This window comes from Hypanus sabinus, chromosome 8 (assembly GCF_030144855.1).
Source record: "Hypanus sabinus isolate sHypSab1 chromosome 8, sHypSab1.hap1, whole genome shotgun sequence".
Classification (NCBI taxonomy): domain Eukaryota; kingdom Metazoa; phylum Chordata; class Chondrichthyes; order Myliobatiformes; family Dasyatidae; genus Hypanus; species Hypanus sabinus.
The window spans coordinates 16305834-16327766 of record NC_082713.1 but is presented as its reverse complement, the minus strand read 5'-3'; the positions used below and the strand labels follow the sequence as shown (position 1 = coordinate 16327766).

At 44.9% G+C, this 21933-nt stretch overlaps 1 protein-coding gene and 1 long non-coding RNA gene across 2 annotated transcripts in view; one reads left to right on the top strand and one right to left on the bottom strand.

The window, feature by feature from the left end:
* The window catches only part of LOC132397919 (E3 ubiquitin-protein ligase RNF128), a 153626-nt gene extending 140916 nt beyond the window's left edge, over positions 1-12710 (bottom strand). Inside the window, exon 1 of the mRNA XM_059976728.1 lies at positions 12092-12710. Coding sequence (XP_059832711.1) covers positions 12092-12509 — 418 coding nt within the window. The 5' untranslated portion in view covers positions 12510-12710. The remainder of the gene's footprint in view (positions 1-12091) is intronic.
* Positions 12711-12743: 33 nt separating this feature from the next.
* On the top strand, positions 12744-20665 carry LOC132397920 (uncharacterized). The gene is made up of 3 exons (XR_009513485.1): positions 12744-12873; positions 17154-17237; positions 20124-20665. It is a non-coding gene; the product is annotated as an uncharacterized LOC132397920 (long non-coding RNA).
* The last annotated feature ends 1268 nt before the right edge of the window (positions 20666-21933 follow it).

Sequence of the window (21933 nt, the reverse complement as noted above, 5' to 3'; positions counted from 1 at the left end):
CCCCTTGTAGGCTCAATGACAAACTGCTCTATAAAGCCATCTCTTAGGCATTCAACAAACTCACTGTCTTGAGATCCATTACCAACTTGACTTTCCCAATTGACCTGCATGTTAAAATCTCCCATGACATTGCCCTTTTGACTCGCCTTTTCTATTTCCCATTGTAACCTGTGGTCCACCTCCCAGCCACTGTTGAGAGGCCTGTATAGAACGGCCACCAGGGTCCTTTCTGCCCTCGCAGTTTCTTAACTCAACTCACCAGGATTCAACATCTTCCGATCCCATGTCACATCTTTCTACTGATTTGATGCCATTCTTTACCAGCAGAGCCACACCACCCCCTCTGCCTACCTTCCTATCCCTCCGATATAACGAGTAACCTTGGACATTCAGCTCCCAACTACAACCATCCTCCAGCCATGATTCAGTGATGGCCACATCATACCTGACAAACTCTAATAGTGCAACAAGATCATCGAACTTATTTCTTATACTCTGCGCACTGAAATACAGCACCTTGAGTACTATATTTGCTACCCTTTTTGATTTTGCTTCCCTAATGTCCTGTGGGCTGCGACTATGTCCCAGCCCCTACCTGCCCTTCCTGACAGTCTGACTGCACACTAGCTTTACTTTTTTACCATCTGTCCTATCCTAAGTCTCTTCACTCCGGTTCCCACCCCTCACCAAATTAGTTTAAACCCTCCCCGGTAGCTCTAATAAACCTACCCACAAGAATATTTGTCCCCCTCAGGTTCAGGTGCAACGCGTCACTTTCGAACAGGTCATACCTCCCCCAGAAGAGATCCCAATGATCCAAGAATCTGAAGCCCTGTCCCCTGCACCAGCTTCTCAGCCACGCACTTATCTGCCAAATCATCCTGTTTCTACCCTCACTGAAGCTTGGCACAGGCAGCAATCCAGAAATTACTAATCTGGAGGTTCTCAGCTTTCTACCTAGCTCTGTAAAATCTCTTTTCAGGACCTCGTTGCTTTTCCTTCCTATGTCATTGGTACCAATGTGTACCAAGACATCTGGCTGCTCTCCCTCCCCCTCCAAAATGTTGTGGATGCGATCTGAGGTGTCCCTGACCCTGGCACCTATGAGGCAATACACCATCCGGGTGTCCCGTTCATGTCCACATAATCTCCTGTCTGTTCCCCTCACTTTAGATGCCCTGACTAAACAAGAATCTATCAACCTCTGCCTTAAATATACCCAATGATGTGGCCACTATAGCAGTCTGCGGCAGCTAATTCCATAAATTCATCACCATTTGGCTAAAGAAATTCCTCCCCATCTCTATCTTACATTTATGTCTCTCTATTCTTATGCTGTGCCCTCTGGTCCTAGACTTCCCCCACTATAGGAAACATCCTCTCCACATTAACTCTGTCAAGGCCATTCAATATCCAATGGGTTTCAATAAAATCCTCCCTCACTTTTCTAAACTCCAACAAGTACAGAGCAATCAAAAACTCCTTATATGTTAAACCTTTCCTTCCCGGGATTATTGTAGTGAACCTCCTCTGGACCCTCTCCAATTGCAGCACAGATTCGGAACAAGAAGGCAGCGGGAGAGCACCGAAGCATTTCCAGCGGGAAGACATTTTGTGTTCTCGGGGGAAGAGAGAGGCCAGACTGCACAGGTGCCTGACGTCAGCCAGTTGAGCGCGAACAGTTTAAAAAGAAGGCAGCCATATCCAGCGGGTAGAGTTGGGAGCGGGCAGCGGAGTGAAAAGGCTTTGGCTCCACAGGCTTTGGCGGTAACGGAACGAGGTGAGGCAGTTGTTGATTGCTAAAGGAGGTAGTATGTGTGTGAGGCCAGTTTTCTGTGGTCGGTGTCAGACGTGGGAGGTCCCGGAGTCTCCCGGCATCCCGGACGGCCACATCTGCACCCGGTGCATCGAGGAGCAACTCCTAAGGGACCGTGTTAGGGAACTGGAGCTGCAGCTCGATGACCTTCATCTGGTCAGGGAGAGTGAGGACGTGATAGAGAGGAGTTACAGACAGGTGGTCACTCCGGGGCCACGGGGGACAGAGAAATGGGTTACAGTCAGGAGAGGGAAGGGGAAGAGTCAGATACTAGAGAGTACCCCTGTGGCTGTACCCCTTGACAATAAGTACCCCTGTTTGAGTACTGTTGGGGGGAACAGCCTACCTGGGGGAAGCGACAGTGGCCGTGCCTCTGGCACAGAGTCTGGCCCTGTGGCTCAGAAGGGTAGGGAAAAGAAGAGTAAGGCAGTAGTGATAGGGGACTCTATAGTTAGGGGATTCAGACAGGCGGTTCTGTGGACGCAGGAAAGAAACTCGGATGGTGGTTTGCCTCCCAGGTGCCAGGGTCTGGATGTTTCTGATCACGTCCAAGATATCCTGTGGTGGGAGGGAGAACAGCCAGAGGTTGTGGTACATATTGGCACCAATGACATAGGTAGGAAAAGGGAAAGGGTCCTGAAAGAAGACTACAGGGAGTTCAGAAGAAAGTTGAAAAGCAGGACCTCAAAGGTAGTAATCTCGGGATTACAGCCTGTGCCACGCGACAGAATAGGAATAGAATGAGGTGGAGGATAAATGCGTGGCTGAGGGACTGGAGCAGGGGGCAGAAATTCAGATTTCTGGATCATTGGGACCTCTTTTGTGGTGGGTGTGACCTGTAAAAAAAGGACAGGTTGTACTTGAATCCCAGGGGGACCAATATCCTGGCGGGCAGGTTTGATAGAGCTGTTGGGGAGGGTTTAAACTAGTTTGGCAGGGGGTGGGAATCAGAATGTGAGTGCAAGGATTAAGGTGGAAGAACAAGGGCATGATGCTAAGAGTTCCGAGTTGATGAGGAAGGACAGGCAGAGGACAGAACATAATTGTAGCCAGTTAAAGGGGTTGAAGTGTGTCTATTTCAATGCCAGGAGTATTAGGAACAAGGAGGATGAACTTAGAGCATGGATTAGAACGTGGAACTATGATGTTGTGGCTGTTACTGAAACTTGGTTGGAGGAAGGGCAGGATTGGATTATGCAGGCCCCGGGGGTTCAGGTGTTTTAAAAGGAATAGGATGGGAGGTAGAAAAGGGGGGGGGAGTGGCATTGCTGGTCAGGGATAATATCATGGCTATAGAAAGGGAGGATGCTGCAGAAGGAGTGTCCACGGAGTCAGTCTGGGTGGAAGTCAGAAATAGGAAGGGATCAATTACTGTGCTGGGAGTAGTCTATAGGCCCCCATATAGCCCTTGGGACACTGAGGAGCAGATAAGCAGGCAGATTTTAGAATGGTGCAGGAAATACAGGGTAGTAGCTATGAGTGATTTCAACTTTCCTCATAGTGACTGGCAACTCCTGAGTGCAAGGGGGATTGATGGGGCTGAATTTGTCAGGTGTGTTCAAGAAGAATTCCTGACACAGTATGTGGACCGGCCGACGAGAGGAGAGGCCATGCTGGATCTAGTTCTGGGTAATGAACCTGGTCAGGTGACAGACCTCTTGGTGGGGGGACATTTTGGTGAGAGTGACCACAACTCCCTTAGCTTCAGCATAGCTATGGAAAGGGATAAAATCAGACGAGATGGTAAAATGGGGATGGGCTGACTTTGAAGGGATGAGGCAGGAACTAGCGAGAGTAAATTGGAAACAGATGTTCAAAGGGGAAAGCACAGAAGTAATGTGGGAGAAGTTTAGGGACCACTTGAGCTGGGTTCAGGATAGGTTTGTCCCTCTGAGGCAAGGAAAAAATGGTAGGAAAAGGGAACCGTGGCTGATGAAACATGGGAGGCAACTCGTCAAGAGGAAAAAGGAAGCATATGTTAGATATAAGAAGCAGGAAGTAGGAGGGGCTTATGAGAAATATACGGTAGCCAGGAAGGAGCTAAAGAAAGGATTTAGAAGAGCTCGAAGGAGGCATGAGAAGGCCTTGGCATGTAGGATTAAGGAGAACCCCAAGGCGTTCTACGCGTATGTGAAGAATAGGAGGATGACGAGAACGATGGTGGGACCGCTAAAGGATAAAGAGGGCAACAGGTGCCTGGAAGCGGAGGAGGTTGGGGAGGTCCTAAATGAATACTTTGCTTCAGTATTCACAAGTGAAAAGGATCTTGATCAGGATGAGGTCGAAGTAGAGTGGGCCTGTGTGCTGGGCAATGTGGAGATTAAGGAAGAAGTGCTGGATCTTCTTAAAATCATTAAGATTGATCAATCCCCAAGGCCGGATATGATACACCCCAGGTTGTTGTGGGAATTGAGAAGAGATCGCTGGAGCATTAGCTATGATCGTTGAATCCTCTTTGGCTACAGGGGAAGTGCCGGAGGACAGGAGAATGGCAAATGTATTTCCTTTGTTTAAAAAAGATAATAGGGAGAAACCTGGGAACTACAGACCGGTGAGTCTTACATCGGTGGTCTGCAAACTACTGCAAAGGATTCTTAAGGATAGGATCTACCAGCTTTTGGAGAAATACAGTCTACTCATGAATAGTCAACATGGCTTTGTGAAGGGAAGATGGTGCCTCAAGGGAAACTGATTTTGAAGAGGTAACAAAAGAAATTGATGGGGGTAGGGTAGTGGATGTGGCCTACATAGACTTTAGCAAAGCAATTGACAAGGTCCCTCATGAGAAACTCATCCAGAACGTCATGAGGCATGGGATCAGTGGAACCTCGGCTGTTTGGATAAAAAATTGGCTGAAAGGAAGAAAGCAGAGGGTAGTTGTGAAAGGAAAATATTCTGCCTGGAGATCAGTGACTAGTGGAGTGCTGCATCTGTCCTGGGACCCCTGCTATTTGTGATTTTTATAAATGACCTGGATGTAGAGGCGGAAGGATGGGTGAGTAAGTTTGCGGATGACACGAAGATTGGAGGAGTTGTGGATGGAGCTGTATGTTGTCGAAGGTTACAAGAGGATATAGACAGGTTGCAGAGTTGGGCAGAAAAATGGCAGATGGAGTTCAATCCGGACAAGTGTGAGGTGATGCATTTTGGAAGGACAAACCAGAAGACTGAGTACAGGATTACTGGTCAATTACTTAAGAGTGTGGATGAACAAAGGGACTTTGGGGTTCAAATCCATACATCCCTCAAGGTCGCTGCACAGGTTGATAGGGTAGTTAAGAAGGCCTATGGGATTGTGGGATGCTAGGCTTCATTAACAGGGGGATTGAGTTCAAGGCTACAGAGGTCATGTTGCAACTCTACAAATCTCTGGTGAGACCGCACTTTGAGTATTGTGTTCAATTCTGGTCACTTCATTATAGGAGGGATGTGGAAGCTGTGGAGAGGGTGCAGAGGAGATTTACCAGGATGTTGCCTGGTTTGGAGAACAAGTCATATGAAGCAAGCTTAGCAGAGCTGGGACTTTTCTCTTTGGAGCGTAGAAGAATGAGAGGGGACTTGATAGAGGTCTACAAGATTATGAGAGGCATCGATAGGGTGGATAGTCAGTACCTGTTTCCCAGGGCACCAATAGCAAACACCAGAGGACATATGTACAAAATTAAGGGAGCGAAGTTTAGGGGAGACCTCAGGGGTAATTTTTTTACACAGAGGGTTGTGGGTGCCTGGAATGACTTGTCAGGGATGGTGGTGGAGGCTAAAACATTAGGGGTATTTAGGAGCCTCTTGGACAGGCTCTTGGACAGCCTTTTGATGAAAGAAAAATGGAGGGTTTATGGGGTAGTTTGGGTTTAGTACTTTTTTTTTAAGGATTATATGGGTCAGCACAACATGGAAGGCTGAAGTACTGTGCTGTGCTGTAGAGTTCTATGGTTCATAAGGGGCCCAAACTGCTCATAATATTCCAAGTGGAGACTGACCAATGCCTTTTACAACCTCAGCATTCCAACCTTGTTTTATATTCTAGTCTGAGATTACCCTGGATATCTCAATGTTTGTTGGTCAGGTCATATCAAAACTACAATCATATTCCTCTTTGCTGTTTCATTTCCATCTACACTTTCTTCATCATGGGTCACCCCGTTATCATTAAGTAGGAACATGTTCAAAGAATGCCACAACTCAAGAGCTTGTGTTACATGGAGAGGATGGGGATGGTCAGATTAAAACTTTATTCTTTAGAGCAGGAGTTCCTAACTGGGATTCATGGATGTGTGTGTGTGCGTGTGCGTGTGTGTGTGTGCGCGCGCGCGCACGCCCCGAGGTCCAGCGCTAATGCCACTACACCACCATCTGACTACAAATGGTATTGGGCCATGGCATAAACAACATTTGGGAATCTCTGCCTTAGAGCTTGGGAGAATAAAGGATGGCTTTACAAAGTCATGAGGGGCTTAGCTAGGGTGAGTACACAAAGTCTTTTTCTGAGGGAGCCTAACCTTGAAGACATTGGTTTAGGTGAGATTACAAAGATTTAAAAGGGGATCACTATCAACACCACCTCCTAATTTTGTCTTATCTGCAACTTACTGATCAAACCTGATGTATTCACATCCAAATCATTTACATAAATGACAAATTACAAGGGTCCTAACACTGACCCTCATTGTACCCCACTAGCCATCAGCTGCCATTTTAACAACCCTCAAACACCACCCTGTGCTTCCTACTCCAGAACCACTTATGCTGCTCTCCATGGATTCCACGGGAACTAATCTTCCAGAACAACCTTCCATATGGAACCTTGTTCAGGCTTCACTGGAGTCCAAAACAACATTCACTGTTCCACCCTCATCTACCTTTTAAATTACCTCTTCAAAAAGCTAAAAGGTTTGTCAAGCATGATTCTTTATGCACAAATCCATGCTGACTTCGAATCAGACCTTGTCTACCCAGATGCTGGCAAATCCTGTCTCTCAGAATTCTCTCTACTAACTTTTCCACCACTGATGTCTGGCTAAAGGGCCTGTAGCTCCCTACCTTGTCCTCGCTATCCTTCTCAAATAATGCAATGACATTAACCATCTTCCAGTCTTTGGGAATTTCACCAGTAGTTAACTATGAAGCAACTATCTCCGCAAGGACAATCACAATTTCTTCTCCAGCTTTCCACAATATCTGAAGATCCATTCGGTCAAGTGCTGAGGACTTATCCACCTTAATGTGCCATAACACTGCAAATACCACCTACAGGGGTAATATGAATGCTCTCCAAAACATCTCCACCTGTTCCCCTTATCTCTTGAGCAACCATGATTTCTCCTCTGTAAACACCGAGGAGAAATATTTGTTGAAATTCTACCCAACTCCCTTGGCTCGAGACATTAGCAGCCCTGTAGATCTCTAAAGTGACTTACTTTCTCCCAAGCCATCCTTTTGCTCTTTAAATAGGTATACAACCTCCTGGGATTTTACTTAACCTGAACGTACTCTCTTATTTTGAAGTTTGTACAGTGAAAATTACGACTGAGAAGGTGCTCAAAAAAACTTAATGGTCTGAGGGTGGATAAATCTCCTGGAACTGAAGGAATGCATCCTCGGGTTCTGAAGGAAGTAGCTGGAGAGACTGTAGAGGCATTATCGATGACCTTTCAAGAATCGATAGATTCTGGCATTATACCGGATGACTGGAAAAATTGCAAATGTTACTCCGCTATCTAAGAAAGGTGGGAAGCAGCAGAAAGGAAACTATAGACCTGTTAGCCTGACAAAAGTGGTTGGGAAGTTGTTGGAATCGATTGCTGGAGAGGAGATTATAGAGTACCTGCAGGCACATGACAAGTTAGGCCAAAGCCAGCATGGTTTCCAGAAAGGAAAATTCTGCCTGACAAGCCTACTGCAATTCTTTGAGGAAATTACAAGCAGGATAGACAAAAGAGATGCAGTAGACGTGGTGTACTTGGATTTTCAGAAGGCCTTTGACAAGGTGCGCACATGAGGCTGCTTAGCAAGATAAGAGCCGATGGAATTACAGGGAAGTTACTAGCGTGGAGGGAGTATTGACTGGTCGGCAGAAAACAGAGACTGGGAATAAAAGGATCCTATTCTAACTAGCTGCCGGTTACCAGTGTAGTTCCACAGGGTTCGGTGTTGGAACCACTGCTTTTTACAAAGCATGTCAATGATTTGAACTACGGTATTAATGGATTTGTGGCTAAATTTGCCGCTGATACAAAGATAGGTGGACAAGTGGATAGTGTTGAGGAAACAGAGAGCCTGCAGAGAGACTTAGATAGTTTAGGGGAATGTGCAAAGAAGTGGCAAATGAAATACAATGTTGGAAAGTGTATGGTCATGCACTTTGATGGAAGAAATAAATGGGCAGACTATTATTTAGACAGGGAGAGAATTCAAAATGTAGGTTTGCAAAAGGACTTGGGAGATCTTGTGCAAGATACCCTAAAAGTTAACCTCCAGGTTGAGTCAGTTATGAAGAAGGCGAATGCAATGTTGGCATTCATTTCTAGAGGTATAGAATATAAGAGCAGGGATGTGATGTTGAGGCTCTATAAGGCACTCGTGAGACAACACTTATTGCGTGCAGTTTTGGGCTCCTTATTTTAAGAAGGATATACTGACATTGGAGAGGGTTCAGAGAAGATTCACGAGAATGATTCCACGAATGAAAGGGTTACTGTATGAGGAACATCTGGCAGCTCTTGGGCTGTATTCCCTGGAGTTCAGGAGAATGAGGGGGGATCTCATAGAAACATTCCAAATGTTAAAAGGCCTGAACAGATTAGATATGGCAAAGTCATTTCCCATGGCAGGGGATTCTAGGACAAGAGGACACAACTGCAGGATTGAAGGGCGTCCATTTAGAGCTGAGATGCAGAGAAATTACTTTAGACAGAGGGTGGTAAATCTGTTGCCACGAGTGGCTGTGGAGGCCAAGTCATTGGATGTATTTAAGACAGAGATAGATAGGTTCTTGATTAGTCAAGGCATCAAAGGGTATGGGGTAAAGGCAGGGGAGTGGGGACGATTGGAGGAATTTGCATCAGCCCATGACTGAATGGTGGAGCAGATTCAATGGGCCGAATGGTCTACTTCTCCTCCTATATCTTATGATCTTATTTTCTCTCCTGATTTCCCTTTTAAGTGTATTCTTAAACTTTAGATTGTCCTCAAGGGATTCACTCATCCCTGACTCCCTAAACCTTATGTTTTTTCCCTTTTTTCCCTGACCAGATCCTCAATCTCCTTGTTCCTTGAACTTACCAGATTCATTTCCTCCCTGACAGAAACATGCTACTTAATGCTTTTCTTTCAAACAGGCTCACCCAATCAGACTCCGCTGGATCCCGTCTAAATCAGTTAAAGTTGTTTTGTTGCTTATTGTGTTCGATGTTGTTCTGCTGAGTATTGTGGGCATGCTATGCTGGCACTGCACTGCATGGTGACGCTTGTGGGCAGCCCGCAGTACATACTTAATTTGAGTCGGTTGTTAACGCAAAAGAAACATTTCACTTATTTATTTATTGAGATAAAGCACGGAAACGGCATTTTCGGACCTTTGAGCCGCACCACCCACCAATCCCCTGATTTCATCCTATCCTAATCACGGGACAATTTACAATGGCCAAGTAACCTACTAACCAGTATGTCTTCGGACTGCGAGAGGAAAATGAAGAACTCGGAGGAAACCCACGAGGTCACAGGGAGAACGTACAAACTCCTTGCAGGCAGTGGTGGGAATTGAACCTGGGTCACCTGCACTGTAAAGTGTGCTAACCAGTACACTACTTGTGCTCCCCCCCCCCCACATATTTCAATGTACATGTGATAAAGAAATTAACTTGAACCTGAATCTGAAGTTAGCCCTGTTCCAGTCTGTTTGGTGATGCAGAGTGGATTAGGCCTTCTGCATTTTGAGCTATACGGCCCCGGAAATACTCACAACACCGACTAACCTGAATCTAATCATGGGACAATTTACAATGCCAATTAACTTTCCTGGTACATCTTTGGACTGTGGGAAGAGACTGAAGCACCCGGGGTCAACCCATGCATTCCATGGAGAGTATATACAGACTCCTTACAGAATGACGCCAGAATTGAAGTCTGAACTCCAGAACCCCTTGAACTGTAATAGCGTCACGCTAACCGCTACTTTACCATGATGCCTCAGAACCTTTGCCAGTGAACAGGTCCTACCCTTTTCATTCACTATCTTAAAGCTAACAGAATTATGGTCACTGGAGTCAAAGTGCTCCCTGACTGTCACTTCCGTTACTTGCCCTGTCTTGTTCCGCAAGAGAAGGTCCAGTATTGCACTCTTCGGAGATGGGCCCTCTAGATATTGAGTCAGGAGACCTTCCTGGACACACTTCACAAATTCCAGACCCTTAACATTCCGGGTGGCCAAGACAACACTGGGGAAATTAAATACAACCATATTATGCTTATAACTATGATCAATCTCTCTACAGCCCTGATCCTCAAGTTACTATTGTGGAGGTTTATAATTCAGTCTCTAGAGCAAGCATTCCCAATCTTTTTCATGCCATGGACCAATACCATTGACTGAGGGGTCCATGGACCCCAGGAAGGGAACCCCTGCATTGTAACGATCCTCCCCTTCTTGTTTCGTAGTTCTACACATATAGCCTCACAGGACAATCCCACAAAAAGATTGTTTCTAAGTACAGCTGTAATGTCCTCCCTTATCAAAAAGGGAGCATCCCTTCCATCACATCTGAAGCCTTGAACATTGAGTTTCTAGTCCTACCTTTCTCTCAGCAACGTTTCTGTTATAGTTACAACATTACAAGTCCTCAGACCAATCATGCTCTGAGTTTGTCCACCTTAAGGCTTGTTCATTAAAATAAATACAATCTAACTGAGTATCCCTTTCCCTGCCTTCAGTGTGTCTACGGCTATCTGATTACTAACTTCTCCACTTCCCTTTGCTGGCTACTGCTTTATCCCATGACATGCTCCTGCTCACAGTCCCACCCTACAGAACCAGAACGCATTTCCTACCCATATAGGAAAGGGGGAGGGGATTGTTGCTTGCTGCCCCTTACGCGCGGGAGGGAGGGGAGGGAACTGCTTTGTTGCCCTGGAATAAGCAGCGCCAGTAGACCCTTCATTGGGTATATTTAATGGATTCTCCATTAGTCAATCAAAGGAGTCATAAGACTCCTATGACTAGGAGAAGGCAGGAGAGAGTGGGGCTGAGAGGGACAATAAATCAGCGTGATGAAATGGCAGTGTCTACTTGATGGGCCAAACCACCCAATTCTGCTCCTATACTTTTCACTCCAGGGGACAACGAACTATATTAAGGGGAGGCGAATTAATTGATAAATTAGTTGATTATTGTCACATGTACAGTGAAAAGCTTGTCATGCATACCATCCATACAGATCAATTCATTACAACAGTGCGCACACACTGAGTGCACAGAGTAACACACAGATAAAATGTCGAGGAACTCAGCAGGTCAGGCAACATTTACGGAAAACAACACATCGCCACCGTTTCCGACGAGACCCGAGATCCTTTCCAGTCTTGACGAATGGTCTCAGCCCTAAAGGACTGCTCAGTCCTCTCCATAAATGCTGCCTGACATGCTGAGTTCCTCCAGCACTTTGCGTGTGCTACTCGGGATTTCCAGCAGAGTCTCCTGCGCAGGATAAAGAGCGTGCAGCGCAGGTGGACAGTAAGGTGCAAGGTCACAACGTGGTGGATTGTGAGGTCACGGGGTCAAGATTCACATCTACCTCACAAGATTCACATCTAACAATTTGCAAGACGAACTTCCGAACTCGCGGCATCAAACAACACAAAGCACATTAGGTTACACATCCGTACGACTGTCAGCCTGGACAGGATCAAATTATTCAGCGGTGCCCCAACAATCCACACCAGGGGCACCAGACCCAAAAACAGTATCTCTCCAACCACCCTCCCACCCACTAACACACCCCTCCATAACCCCAACAACCACTACTTTATCATTTCCTGTCAGAATCACTCTAAGTGCGGACACTACCATCTAGTTTCATTTTATATACATACAATCTATGTATATAATCTACCTTATGCATTTACATTCATTGTGCTTTTTGATTGTGTTCTTACAGCGAAATTTTGTGCTGCATCAGATCCGGAGTAAAAATTATTTCGTTCTGCTTTACACTTGTGTACTGGAAATGACATTAAACAATCTTGAATTTCTCCTCTGAGCGAACGTAAAGGTGCTTTTACCTTCATGCGAAAAGTAATTCGTTTTATTGCCCGCCCCCGCTTCGTTGAAGATTACCACCGCATCCGCATTTTTTCCTGCCGCATTATTAATCTTCTCCGCGAAAGAACAGTTGCCCCTCTCGATCAGTGCTATCCAGGGCGACTTGCTGCCTTCGAACTCAACGTTTGGTCCGCAAGCCAAAGCATTCCCGGAACTCGGAACCCGAATCTCGCCTTCGGCCCCTTTCACGGGCGAGTCTTTGCCATAAAGGCCAGACAGCTCCGCACTGACCCAGGTGTTGGTGTTCGGAGAAAAGTGGGTGACGTTGATGTTGGCCGTGGACAAAATGTGCGCCCTGATGGTGGTCCGGGACAGGACGACGGTGAGTAGTAACAACCAAGTTCTCCCAAGGTCTGGCGAGCCCCTCGACATCCTCATTTGCCGCTCTGGCCGGCGCTGAGCATTAATTTCTCTGTTGTAAAATAAACTAAAAAGTTGTTTTGGTCAGCCACGAGAGTCAAGGAGCTGGACGTCAGACGCCTAAGACAAGCGGAGGTGTAGTGCGACATGCATGCGAGTCTCGTCTACCCGTTGGGGTTTGCACGCACGCTCCGCGCACGGAAAGCGAGCACATGCCCAGCCTCGTCTACTGCCTCCTTATCTTTCGGACTTCGAGCTCTGCGCAGGGATTTACCTAGTTAGGTATTGGGTTAGGTTGCACTCATTCCGGTTCACGTCAGGTTTACTGTATGCGAACAAGTACGCTGAGACGCAGTCACGATGACTAAGTTGCCCGCAGCACGTAAGTGCACACAAATTATTATATCCTCCCTCCGGGCTTCACCTATCATCTGCCAGCTTGTACTCCTTCCTCTCTCCCGCCTTCCTATCCCCCTTCCTTTCAAGTCCTAATGAAGGGTCTCGGCCCGAAACGTCGACTTTGTTGATTTCCATGGATGCTGCCTGACCTGCTGAGTTCCTCCAGCATTTTGTGTGCGTTACTCTGGATGCCCAACATCTGCAGAATCTCTTATGTTTATATTTACCTTCCTTTGCCCAGAGCCTCAGTGATATGTGAGGCGAGGAAGGGCAGTGAGATTGTGACGGGAATAGTGGGGAGAGGACACCTAAGGTTCCCGGCTTCACGGGAGCCCAGATTGAATCGGCAGCGTGCTGGAACCCGATAGCTTGGAGCGTGATGGAAGCCTTCAGAAATGATCACAGTTACTGTTGCATGTGGAAGTCAATCAGCCCGCCACTGCGGCTCCGCTACTCCTGCGGACGCGATAAAGAGAAACAAACTAAAAGTGCCGGGAAGTCGCGACAGCATCCACGGGAAGAGGAACGGAGTCAGTGTTGAAGGCGGAAGACTCCTCCTCAGAAAGAATTCACGCTTTGGACAACGCCTACAAAATGCCGGAGAGTCAGCCATGTAGCAGCTATGGGGGGTAGGGGCGACACCATTCACCAGGACTGAAAGGAAGGGGAGAGAAGCCAGAATAAGGTGGTAGGACGGGAAGGAGTGTAAACTGGCAGATGATAGGTGAAGGAAAAGGTGTGTGGGGAGGGGGTGAATTAAACAGCTGGGAGGCGATACGTGGAAGAGTAACTGACTTGTGAAGAAGGAATCTTATAGGGGAGGAGAGTAGATTATGGGAGAAAGGGAAGGAGGACAGGATCCAAAGACGGGAGTCAGAATGGAGAATGGAAAAAGACAGGAGGAGGAGTGGGAAATTACTGGAAGTTGGAGAACTTGATGTTTGTGCCATCATGTTGGTGGCTACCCAGATTAGAATAACAATTGTCAATGGAAAATACAGGTGTCCCCTGCTTTACGCTACTTCGCTTTTTTACAAAAGACCTACATTAGTAACCTGTTTTCGCATTACAAAGAGGATTTTCGATTTTGTGGCAATTTTTCCCATATGAATTGGTGGTTCTTCGCTTTACGCCATTTCGGCTTAAGAAAGGTTTCATAGGAACACTCTACCTTTGTAAAGTGGGTACATCTGTATAGAGAAATTTTTTTAAAGAAGTATAGTGCACTGTTCCCTCTAAGCTGCATGGGTGCGTGGCCACACAGTAACTAAAATGCTCCTGCACATGTGCCCTTTGTGACCGCACAACTAGAATTCGACGCAGCCAGAAAAAGTTTATGAAACGTGAAATATTTTCTTCTTGGAACTGTATTTCATTGTACCCCTCAAATTAATTTTGGTGATTTTTCACTTTTTATTCTAAATATTCATAGTATACATATTATAAAAATAATCTGCCTATCACCTCCCCTTGGTGCCCCTCCTTCTTCCCTCTCCCCACAGTCCACTCTCCTGTCCTATCAGATTCCTTCTTCTGTCACACAATGCGGATATGGCACAAGTGCTGAGTGAGAGACACTGAAGCAGGTCATAGTTCACAGACTATAATGCGAACAGTGTAAAAGGGTAAAGTAAACAATAAACGCTAGGCCAAACAGGGCCGTTAATTAAAACTCTCAAATGGAAAATGAATCCTACACTGCGGCTGAAAAGAATAACTAAATAAAATAAATACCACTAGTCTTCGGAGTCAGTTGACTCAACAGTCCAATTTCTCAGGCAAGGCAGAATGCAAACAGGCAGTGAAGTGTTGCTGTGTCCAAGTCTCGAAAGATACTATGACGGAATGAATGGAGTTAAAAGTTATCACAATGAAACAAAAATTAGCTGACACATGCATATTCACAAGCGCAATTGCAATATCTACTGCGCTGCCAAATCCGTGGTTGTGACATCTTCTGCAGCCCTTTAACATCTGGCTTCATCTATTACCTTCTAGTTAGTCTTCTTTCCCCTCCTCCACATCTTCCCACTTTCTTTCCAGCCCTGGAGAAGGGCATTGGCCTGAAATGTTGACTGCTTATTCCTCTCCATAGATGCTCTCTGACCTGCTGAGTTCCACCTGCATTTTGTGTGCGTTGCTCTGGATTTCCAGAATCTGCAGAATCTCTTGTGTTTCCTCTTTATATTACCTATCTGCATTCCACGTTTCAGTGTAGGTCGGGAGTTCCCAACCTTTTATATGCCATGGACCCTTACGTTATCTGAGTGGTGTGTGGACCTGAGGTTGGGAACCCTTAGTCTGGATGAAAGGTCTTGAGCTAAACATTTGACTCTCCATTTCCCACGACAGATGCTGCTTGTCCTGCTGAGTTCTGAATCAGATTTATTTACAATGTGTTATTTGTTGTTTGAGTAGCAGTTCAGTGCAAAGACATAAAAATAGATAAATATCAAAAATAAATAATGCAAAAAAAGGAATAATGAGGTTGTGTTTATGGTTCATTCATAAAGCTGATGGCAAAAGGGAAGAAGCTGTTTTTAAATTATTGTGTTTGAGTCATCAGGCTCCTATACCTCAAGTCACGTCACTTTTATTGTCATTTCGACTATAACTGCTGGTACAGTACATAGTAAAACTGAGACAACGTTTTTTCAGGACCTCTTCCCTGATGGTAGTGATGAGAAGAGGGCACGCCTCACAAGGTGAAGGTCCTTGGTGATGGATGCTGCTTTTTTGAGTCACTGCCTCTTGAAGATGTCCTCAATGGTGGGGAGGATTTTGCCCATGATGAAGCTGGCTGAGTCTAAAACCCTCTGCAGCCTCTTGAGGTCCTAAGCATTGAGATCTCTATACCAGGCTGTGACTCAGCTGGTCAATGCTGTCCACTGTATATCAATAGAAATTCATTATAAAAGGCTTCGGTGACATACCAAATCTCCTCAACTTCCTAACAGAGTACAAATGCAAGCAATCCTTGTGATCAAATCAACCTGTTGGGCTCAGGATAGATCTTCTGAGATGGTCATGCCCTGGCAGCTCATCTATTCCACCACAGATTCTTCAATAAGGACTGGAGCAGGTTCTCCTTTATTCATCTTCTTCAAGTCCACCATTAGTTCCTTGGTCTTGCTGATCTTGAGTGTGAAGTTGTTGTTGCTACTCAACTGGAATTTCTATCTTACTCTTGTAAGCTTCCTCATCACCATCTAATGTTCTACCAACAACAGTTCCTATAGCACTTATGAACAAAGTTGCCTCTTTGAGGAAAGAGAGCAAGTCAGTCGGACTCATTGACGAAGATAATGAAGACCATTACTCAGAGCTTCCATTTTGAAATGTTTCTCAGATTTTCCACTCACATCATCCCATTAAAACTGGAAATAAGATTTTGCATAGTATGTTTCAAATTGTTAAGTTTTAGAAAAGCACGTCCCACAATTTGGGCTATGGGATAAAAAGAGAACATGTGGGGAGTATTCATCAGATCAAGCAGCATCCATGGAGAAAGAAGGAAAGAAAGTTAGCGTTGCAGGTCAATGACCCTTCATCAGAACTGATACTTGTGTTCACAATGAACAATGCACCAGTGATGCCTTGGCATTACTCTGATACAGATTATAACCACTGGATACTTCAACATATGCTTCTTCCCTTTACCTTTCTTGCTCTTCCATATGATTTTACGTCTATGCTGGAGTCCTAAGAAGATGTCCTCTCTTGGGGTTAGAGGACTGTGTATGTGTGTGGGTGGGAGGGATGCAAGGGCCTTGTTTTGCTGTTGTTGTTTTGTGGCTTGTTGTGTTCTGTTTTGATGTTCACTGTGTTGTAGTGCCCAGCATTGCGGGCATGCTATCTTGGTGGCGTAAGGTATGAGGGCTGCCCCAGCGCAACCTGAGGTGTGTTGGTTGTTAACACAAACAATACATTTCACTGTATGTTACAATGTATCTGTGATAAACAGATATAAAACTGAATGATCCAACTCACCCGTCTCTCCAACACAACTCATAGCCCTTCATTTTTCTCACATGTATATGTTGTTGATTTTGTTGTTGCTGCTGCTTGTGTGGTGCTGCTGAGCATTGTGGGAATGCTGTGTTGGCGCCAGAATGTGTGGTGTGTCGGTTTTTAGGACAAATGACTCATCTCACTAAATCTTTCAAAGTACACAAGATAAATAAGCTTGAATCTTGAACCTTGAATCTGTGTGGTGTAGCTTCTAACCTGACACTGGTACTTATTCTCAATGTTTTTCTCCAGGTTACTTTCACTCAGAATGAACTTAAAGTTGGAAAAAAAAGAAAAAAACAGCCGATTGAAATAAAACCAGAAAGCACTCAGCAGGTCAGACTGCATCTGTGGAGAGAGAAACAGAGTTATTTATTGAGTTACAGCGCGGAATAGGCCCTGCTGGCCCTTTGAGCCTCACCACCCAGCAATCACCTGATTTAGTCCTAGCCTAATCATGAGATAATTTACAAAGACTAATTGACCTACCAACCGATACATCTTTGGATTGTGGGTGGAGACAGGAACACCCCAAAGAAACCCAAATGGTCACGAGGAGAACATGCAAACTCCTCACAGACAGCAGTGGAAGTCCATTTTAAAAAGATTATCTTTATCTGTCGCATGTACATTGAAACATCAAAACCGACATGCTTACTTCTCACTAACCCTAACCCATGTCTCTGGAATGTGGGAGGAAACTGGAGCACCCGGAGGAAACCCACGCGGTCACCGGGGAGAATGTAGAAGCTCCTTGCAGATAGTGGTGGGAATTGAACTCCAATTGCCGATAGCTGGTGTTGTAATAGCATTTTGCTGACCACTAAACAACTGTGCCACACATCTATAATACCGTACTGTCCATTAGGAAGACCAGAAGACATTGGAGCAGAATGAGGCCATTTAATCCATCGAGTTTGATTTGTTATCCCTCTCAACCCCATTTCCTGCCTTCTTCTGGTAACCTTTGACATGCTGACAAATTAAGAAACTTTCAAACTCCACTTTAAATATATCCAACGACTTCGCCTCCACAGCCTTCTTTGGCAATGAATTCCACAGATTCACCAACCTCCAGCTGAAGAAATTCCTCCTCAACTCTGTTCTAAATGTGGACTCTGACCCAAAACTCCTTGAATAAAGGAAACATCCTTTCTACATCCACTCCATCTAGGCTTTTCAATATTTGATATGTTTCAGTGAGATCTGCTCTCATTCTTCTAAACTTCAGTGAGTACAAGCCCAGACCCATCGTATGTTAACTCTTTCATTCCCCGAATTGTTCTCATGAACTTACTTATGAAAGAGTTGAATTACATTCCACTGATGAACCAATCTGGAATCAGAAACCTCAGGAAAAGTAAATATTTATCTCAAATTAAATTACTTTTAAATATAAATAATTACATAATTTGACTCTGAATGGAAAAGGTATATAGAATAATCACTATGTAGTATTTGTCCATTATTCAGTGGATTTCAGTTAATTTGGACACATCAGGGCCATTACATTTTGGCCCAATTAAGTGGCTGCCCCAATTAGCCGAAGTTTCATAGAAATAGTAAAAAATGTATAAAAAAGGCAAACTACCTTTTAACTGAGTAACAGATTATGTATTTAAATGAAATACAAAGGTTCACAGGTCAAGCTTAATGTGAGAGGAATGTATACAATGTACATCCTGAAATGCTTTTGCTTCGCAAAACATCCACGAAAACAGAGGTACCCCAAAGAACGAACAACAGTTAAAAGTAAGATCCCCAAAGTACCCCCCCAGCTGCCCCCTGCTGCACATTAGCGGCGGTGAGCAACGATCCCCTGCTCCCTCCACCAGCAAAAATAAACGGGCATCGGTACAATCACTGAGCCCAAGCATGTGCAAAGCAATAGCGAAGACACAGACCTTGCAGTTAGCTCAAAAGCTTTGCATTTCATCCGAATTCGACAACCCACAGGTTCTCTCTCTCCCTGGCAAGGGAGAGGGAGGTGTCCCCCATTTTCACAGCGAGCGGGAGACATAACAAAAACCCGCTGGCTTACAATCTTAAAAGTCCATTTGATCGCTTTTTTCGAGCTCTGGGTCTAAAGATCACAAAGATCTCGGGTCTTCAGATTCCTGGCCTGCCCGATGACACACGAGTCTCTGACCCTCGATCCACCCGTCTCCAGAGCCCCGAGATCTTAGACTTCCCAACACGATCGAGACTCTCAGCCCAAACCCTTGGCAGATGGAAGAACGGCCAGTCGTGGAACCCCGAAAACAGGTCCCATTCCTGCAAAGAACCGTAGCCTACGTGTAACTCCAGGTCAGGGTCTTCAAAAGAACCTTGAAAGGGAAAAATAAAGATATTAAAGGTAGAAATAGAGCTGTTTCCAAAGATGCAAGCAAATGAGTCGTCGTTAGGCACCATCATTCCTCCTAAGCACCACCCACTACAGAACAAATAAGAACACTACAGTACTATAAATCTGTGTATTGGTTCCTAATAGCTATCGATGGAGGAATTCATCCAGTGTACACTGCCGTGTTCTTTTGATTGATTGCAAATGAACAAAATCAGCGCATCCAGCTGGTGCATATTATGAACTGCCTTCAAACAATGCTTTTGATGACTGGATCCTCCAAATCTTCATTTTCAATGTAACATTTAAGATGATTGTTAATACCTTCCATTTTCTTCGTAGTTTCTAACTTGTTGAAGTCGTGAAATTATTTCTTTTTCACTCCCGACTGTTTCTGGCATCTCCAAGCCTGAATGCTTGAACTGCAGTGAGCAAATTGTCTTAATGTTTATTACTCAGAACTATCAGTGATAAAGATCACTGCTTTTTGAAGACAACCATCCTAGTCATTCTATTTAAAAACTGTTTGCTCTAAGCACAATGTAGTGCCTAACAGCCAGACGACAGGCCAGTGGCCCTAGTTAGAAACTGTTCAGTGACTGTCTCCTGCCCCCAATTAAGTGGCACAGCGTCTCAAATAAATGAAGGGAAACCCAGCTATTTTCTTGACTTGTCTTTGTTCTTTAAGAGTTGTCCCAATAAAGTGTCTGTCCTGATTAACCAATGGCCTGATCCACTGCACTTGGCTTGGAATTTGTATCATTGTTTAGTCGATGTTGAGTTAGCATGGTTTTACTTTGCTCAAGTCTGGATCTTTCAAAAGCTCAGCCGGCAGAAGGCAAAACTTTCCAGAATCACATGTGTACTTTTTCTTGCAGAAATGTGTCTCCAGGACAGCATCGCATGCACAGGCCAGGACAATCAGAGATTCGGACTATACTATTTCTTGTATGTTTTTTCTGCTATCATAGCTATATATGCTATATGTTTTATGAGCTGTGTGTCAGTTGCTGCTATGTTTTGCACCTTGGCCCTGAAGGAACACTGTTTCATTTGGTTGTGTCCATGTGTGTGGCTGAATGACAATTAAACTTGAATATAAATTTATCTATTTTTGTCTATTTGCCTCATTTGTTTTACAGAATTTCTCTTTGATGAAAAGAAAACAATTCAGTTTGTGAAATGATCAGACATCTGTTGGCCAGAGGGAATGATCCCTGTAACTGAGGTTGGAGATAAATCACACCCACTTCTCCGAAAGAGAAGTAATCAGCAGCTTATTTTATTTGAAAATATAACTTAAGGTTGTAAAAATAAGTGACGTCTACTGAAAAACATTGTATGTGTACTGAGAAGAAATATATTGCATATGCTGGAAATCCGATACCAAAATAGAAAGTGTTGGGAGCACCCAAACATTAAGCAGCATCCCAGGGTGGGGTGGGGGGGGGGGGTGTGGAATAAGAGAACATCTGCTACTGAGATGTTCAAGTTCAGGTTTATTATCACTCAACTGCACGTGTTTATACAGCTAAATGAAGAAAATGTTCCTCTGGGACCAAGGTGTAAACACAGTACATATAGTACATACAGCACATAAAATAATATTAACAGACAATAAAAATATTCTGTCGATGTACAAGTTGACATAAAGTGCATATGTGACAATCGTTAGATATACAACTGTATTACTGTTACTGGCATTGTTGTGAATGCTGTGTACTGGGTGGTAACAGGGTGTTCAGAAGTCTCACAGTCTGGGGTAAAAAGCTGTTACCCAGCTGAACAATCCTCGATCTTGTACTGTGATACCTTCTGCCTGACAGTAGGAGGTCAAAGAGATTGTGGGATGGATGGGAGAGTTCATGGACAACGCTGAGGGCTCTGCGAGTGTAGCATTTCTGGTATATGTCCTGGATTGGGAGGAGGGAGACCCTAGTGATTCTCACAGAAGTCCTCACAATCCATTTCTGGGTCTTGCGGTCAGATGCCTTGCAGTTTGCACAGCAGACGGTGATACAGCAGGTCAGGACGTGCTTGATGGTGCTCCGGTAGAATGTGGTTAGAATGGGTACAGGGAGCCTGCTCACCTCAGTCTCCTCAGGAAATGAAAGTATACAGTGTGTATTTGACTAAAGAGACAGAGTTGAGAGATCAGATTAAATAATTTGTGATACGCACTCCAAGAAACTCTGTGTTCCTGACTCTTTCCATGGAGGAGTTGTGGATGTGCAGTAGCACGTAGTCAGTCTGCACCTTCCTGAAGTCCACAATCATCTCTTTAGGCTTGTCCACATTGCGGCTCAAATTGTGTTCTCACCAGTCCACAAGCCGCTCTACTTCCATGCTGACTCATCATTGTTACTGATGATGCCAGTCGCTGTTGTGTCACCAGCAATCTTAACGGTGTGGTTAGATGTAGATCTGGCAGTGCAGTTGTGTGTCAGCAGGCTGAGCATATGATCCTGGGGGGCGTGTTAATGCTCAGCACGATGGAGCTAGAAATGTTGCTACCAGCATAGACTGAGGTCTCTCTGTCAAGAAATCCAAGTTCCAGTTACAGAGTGACATAAGCAGACCCAACAAAGGCAGTTTACCCATCAGCTTCTGAGGAATGACCACATTGAATTGCAGTCGATGAACAGCATTCTGCTGTCGGAGGCATCGTTTTACAGGATAGCGACACCT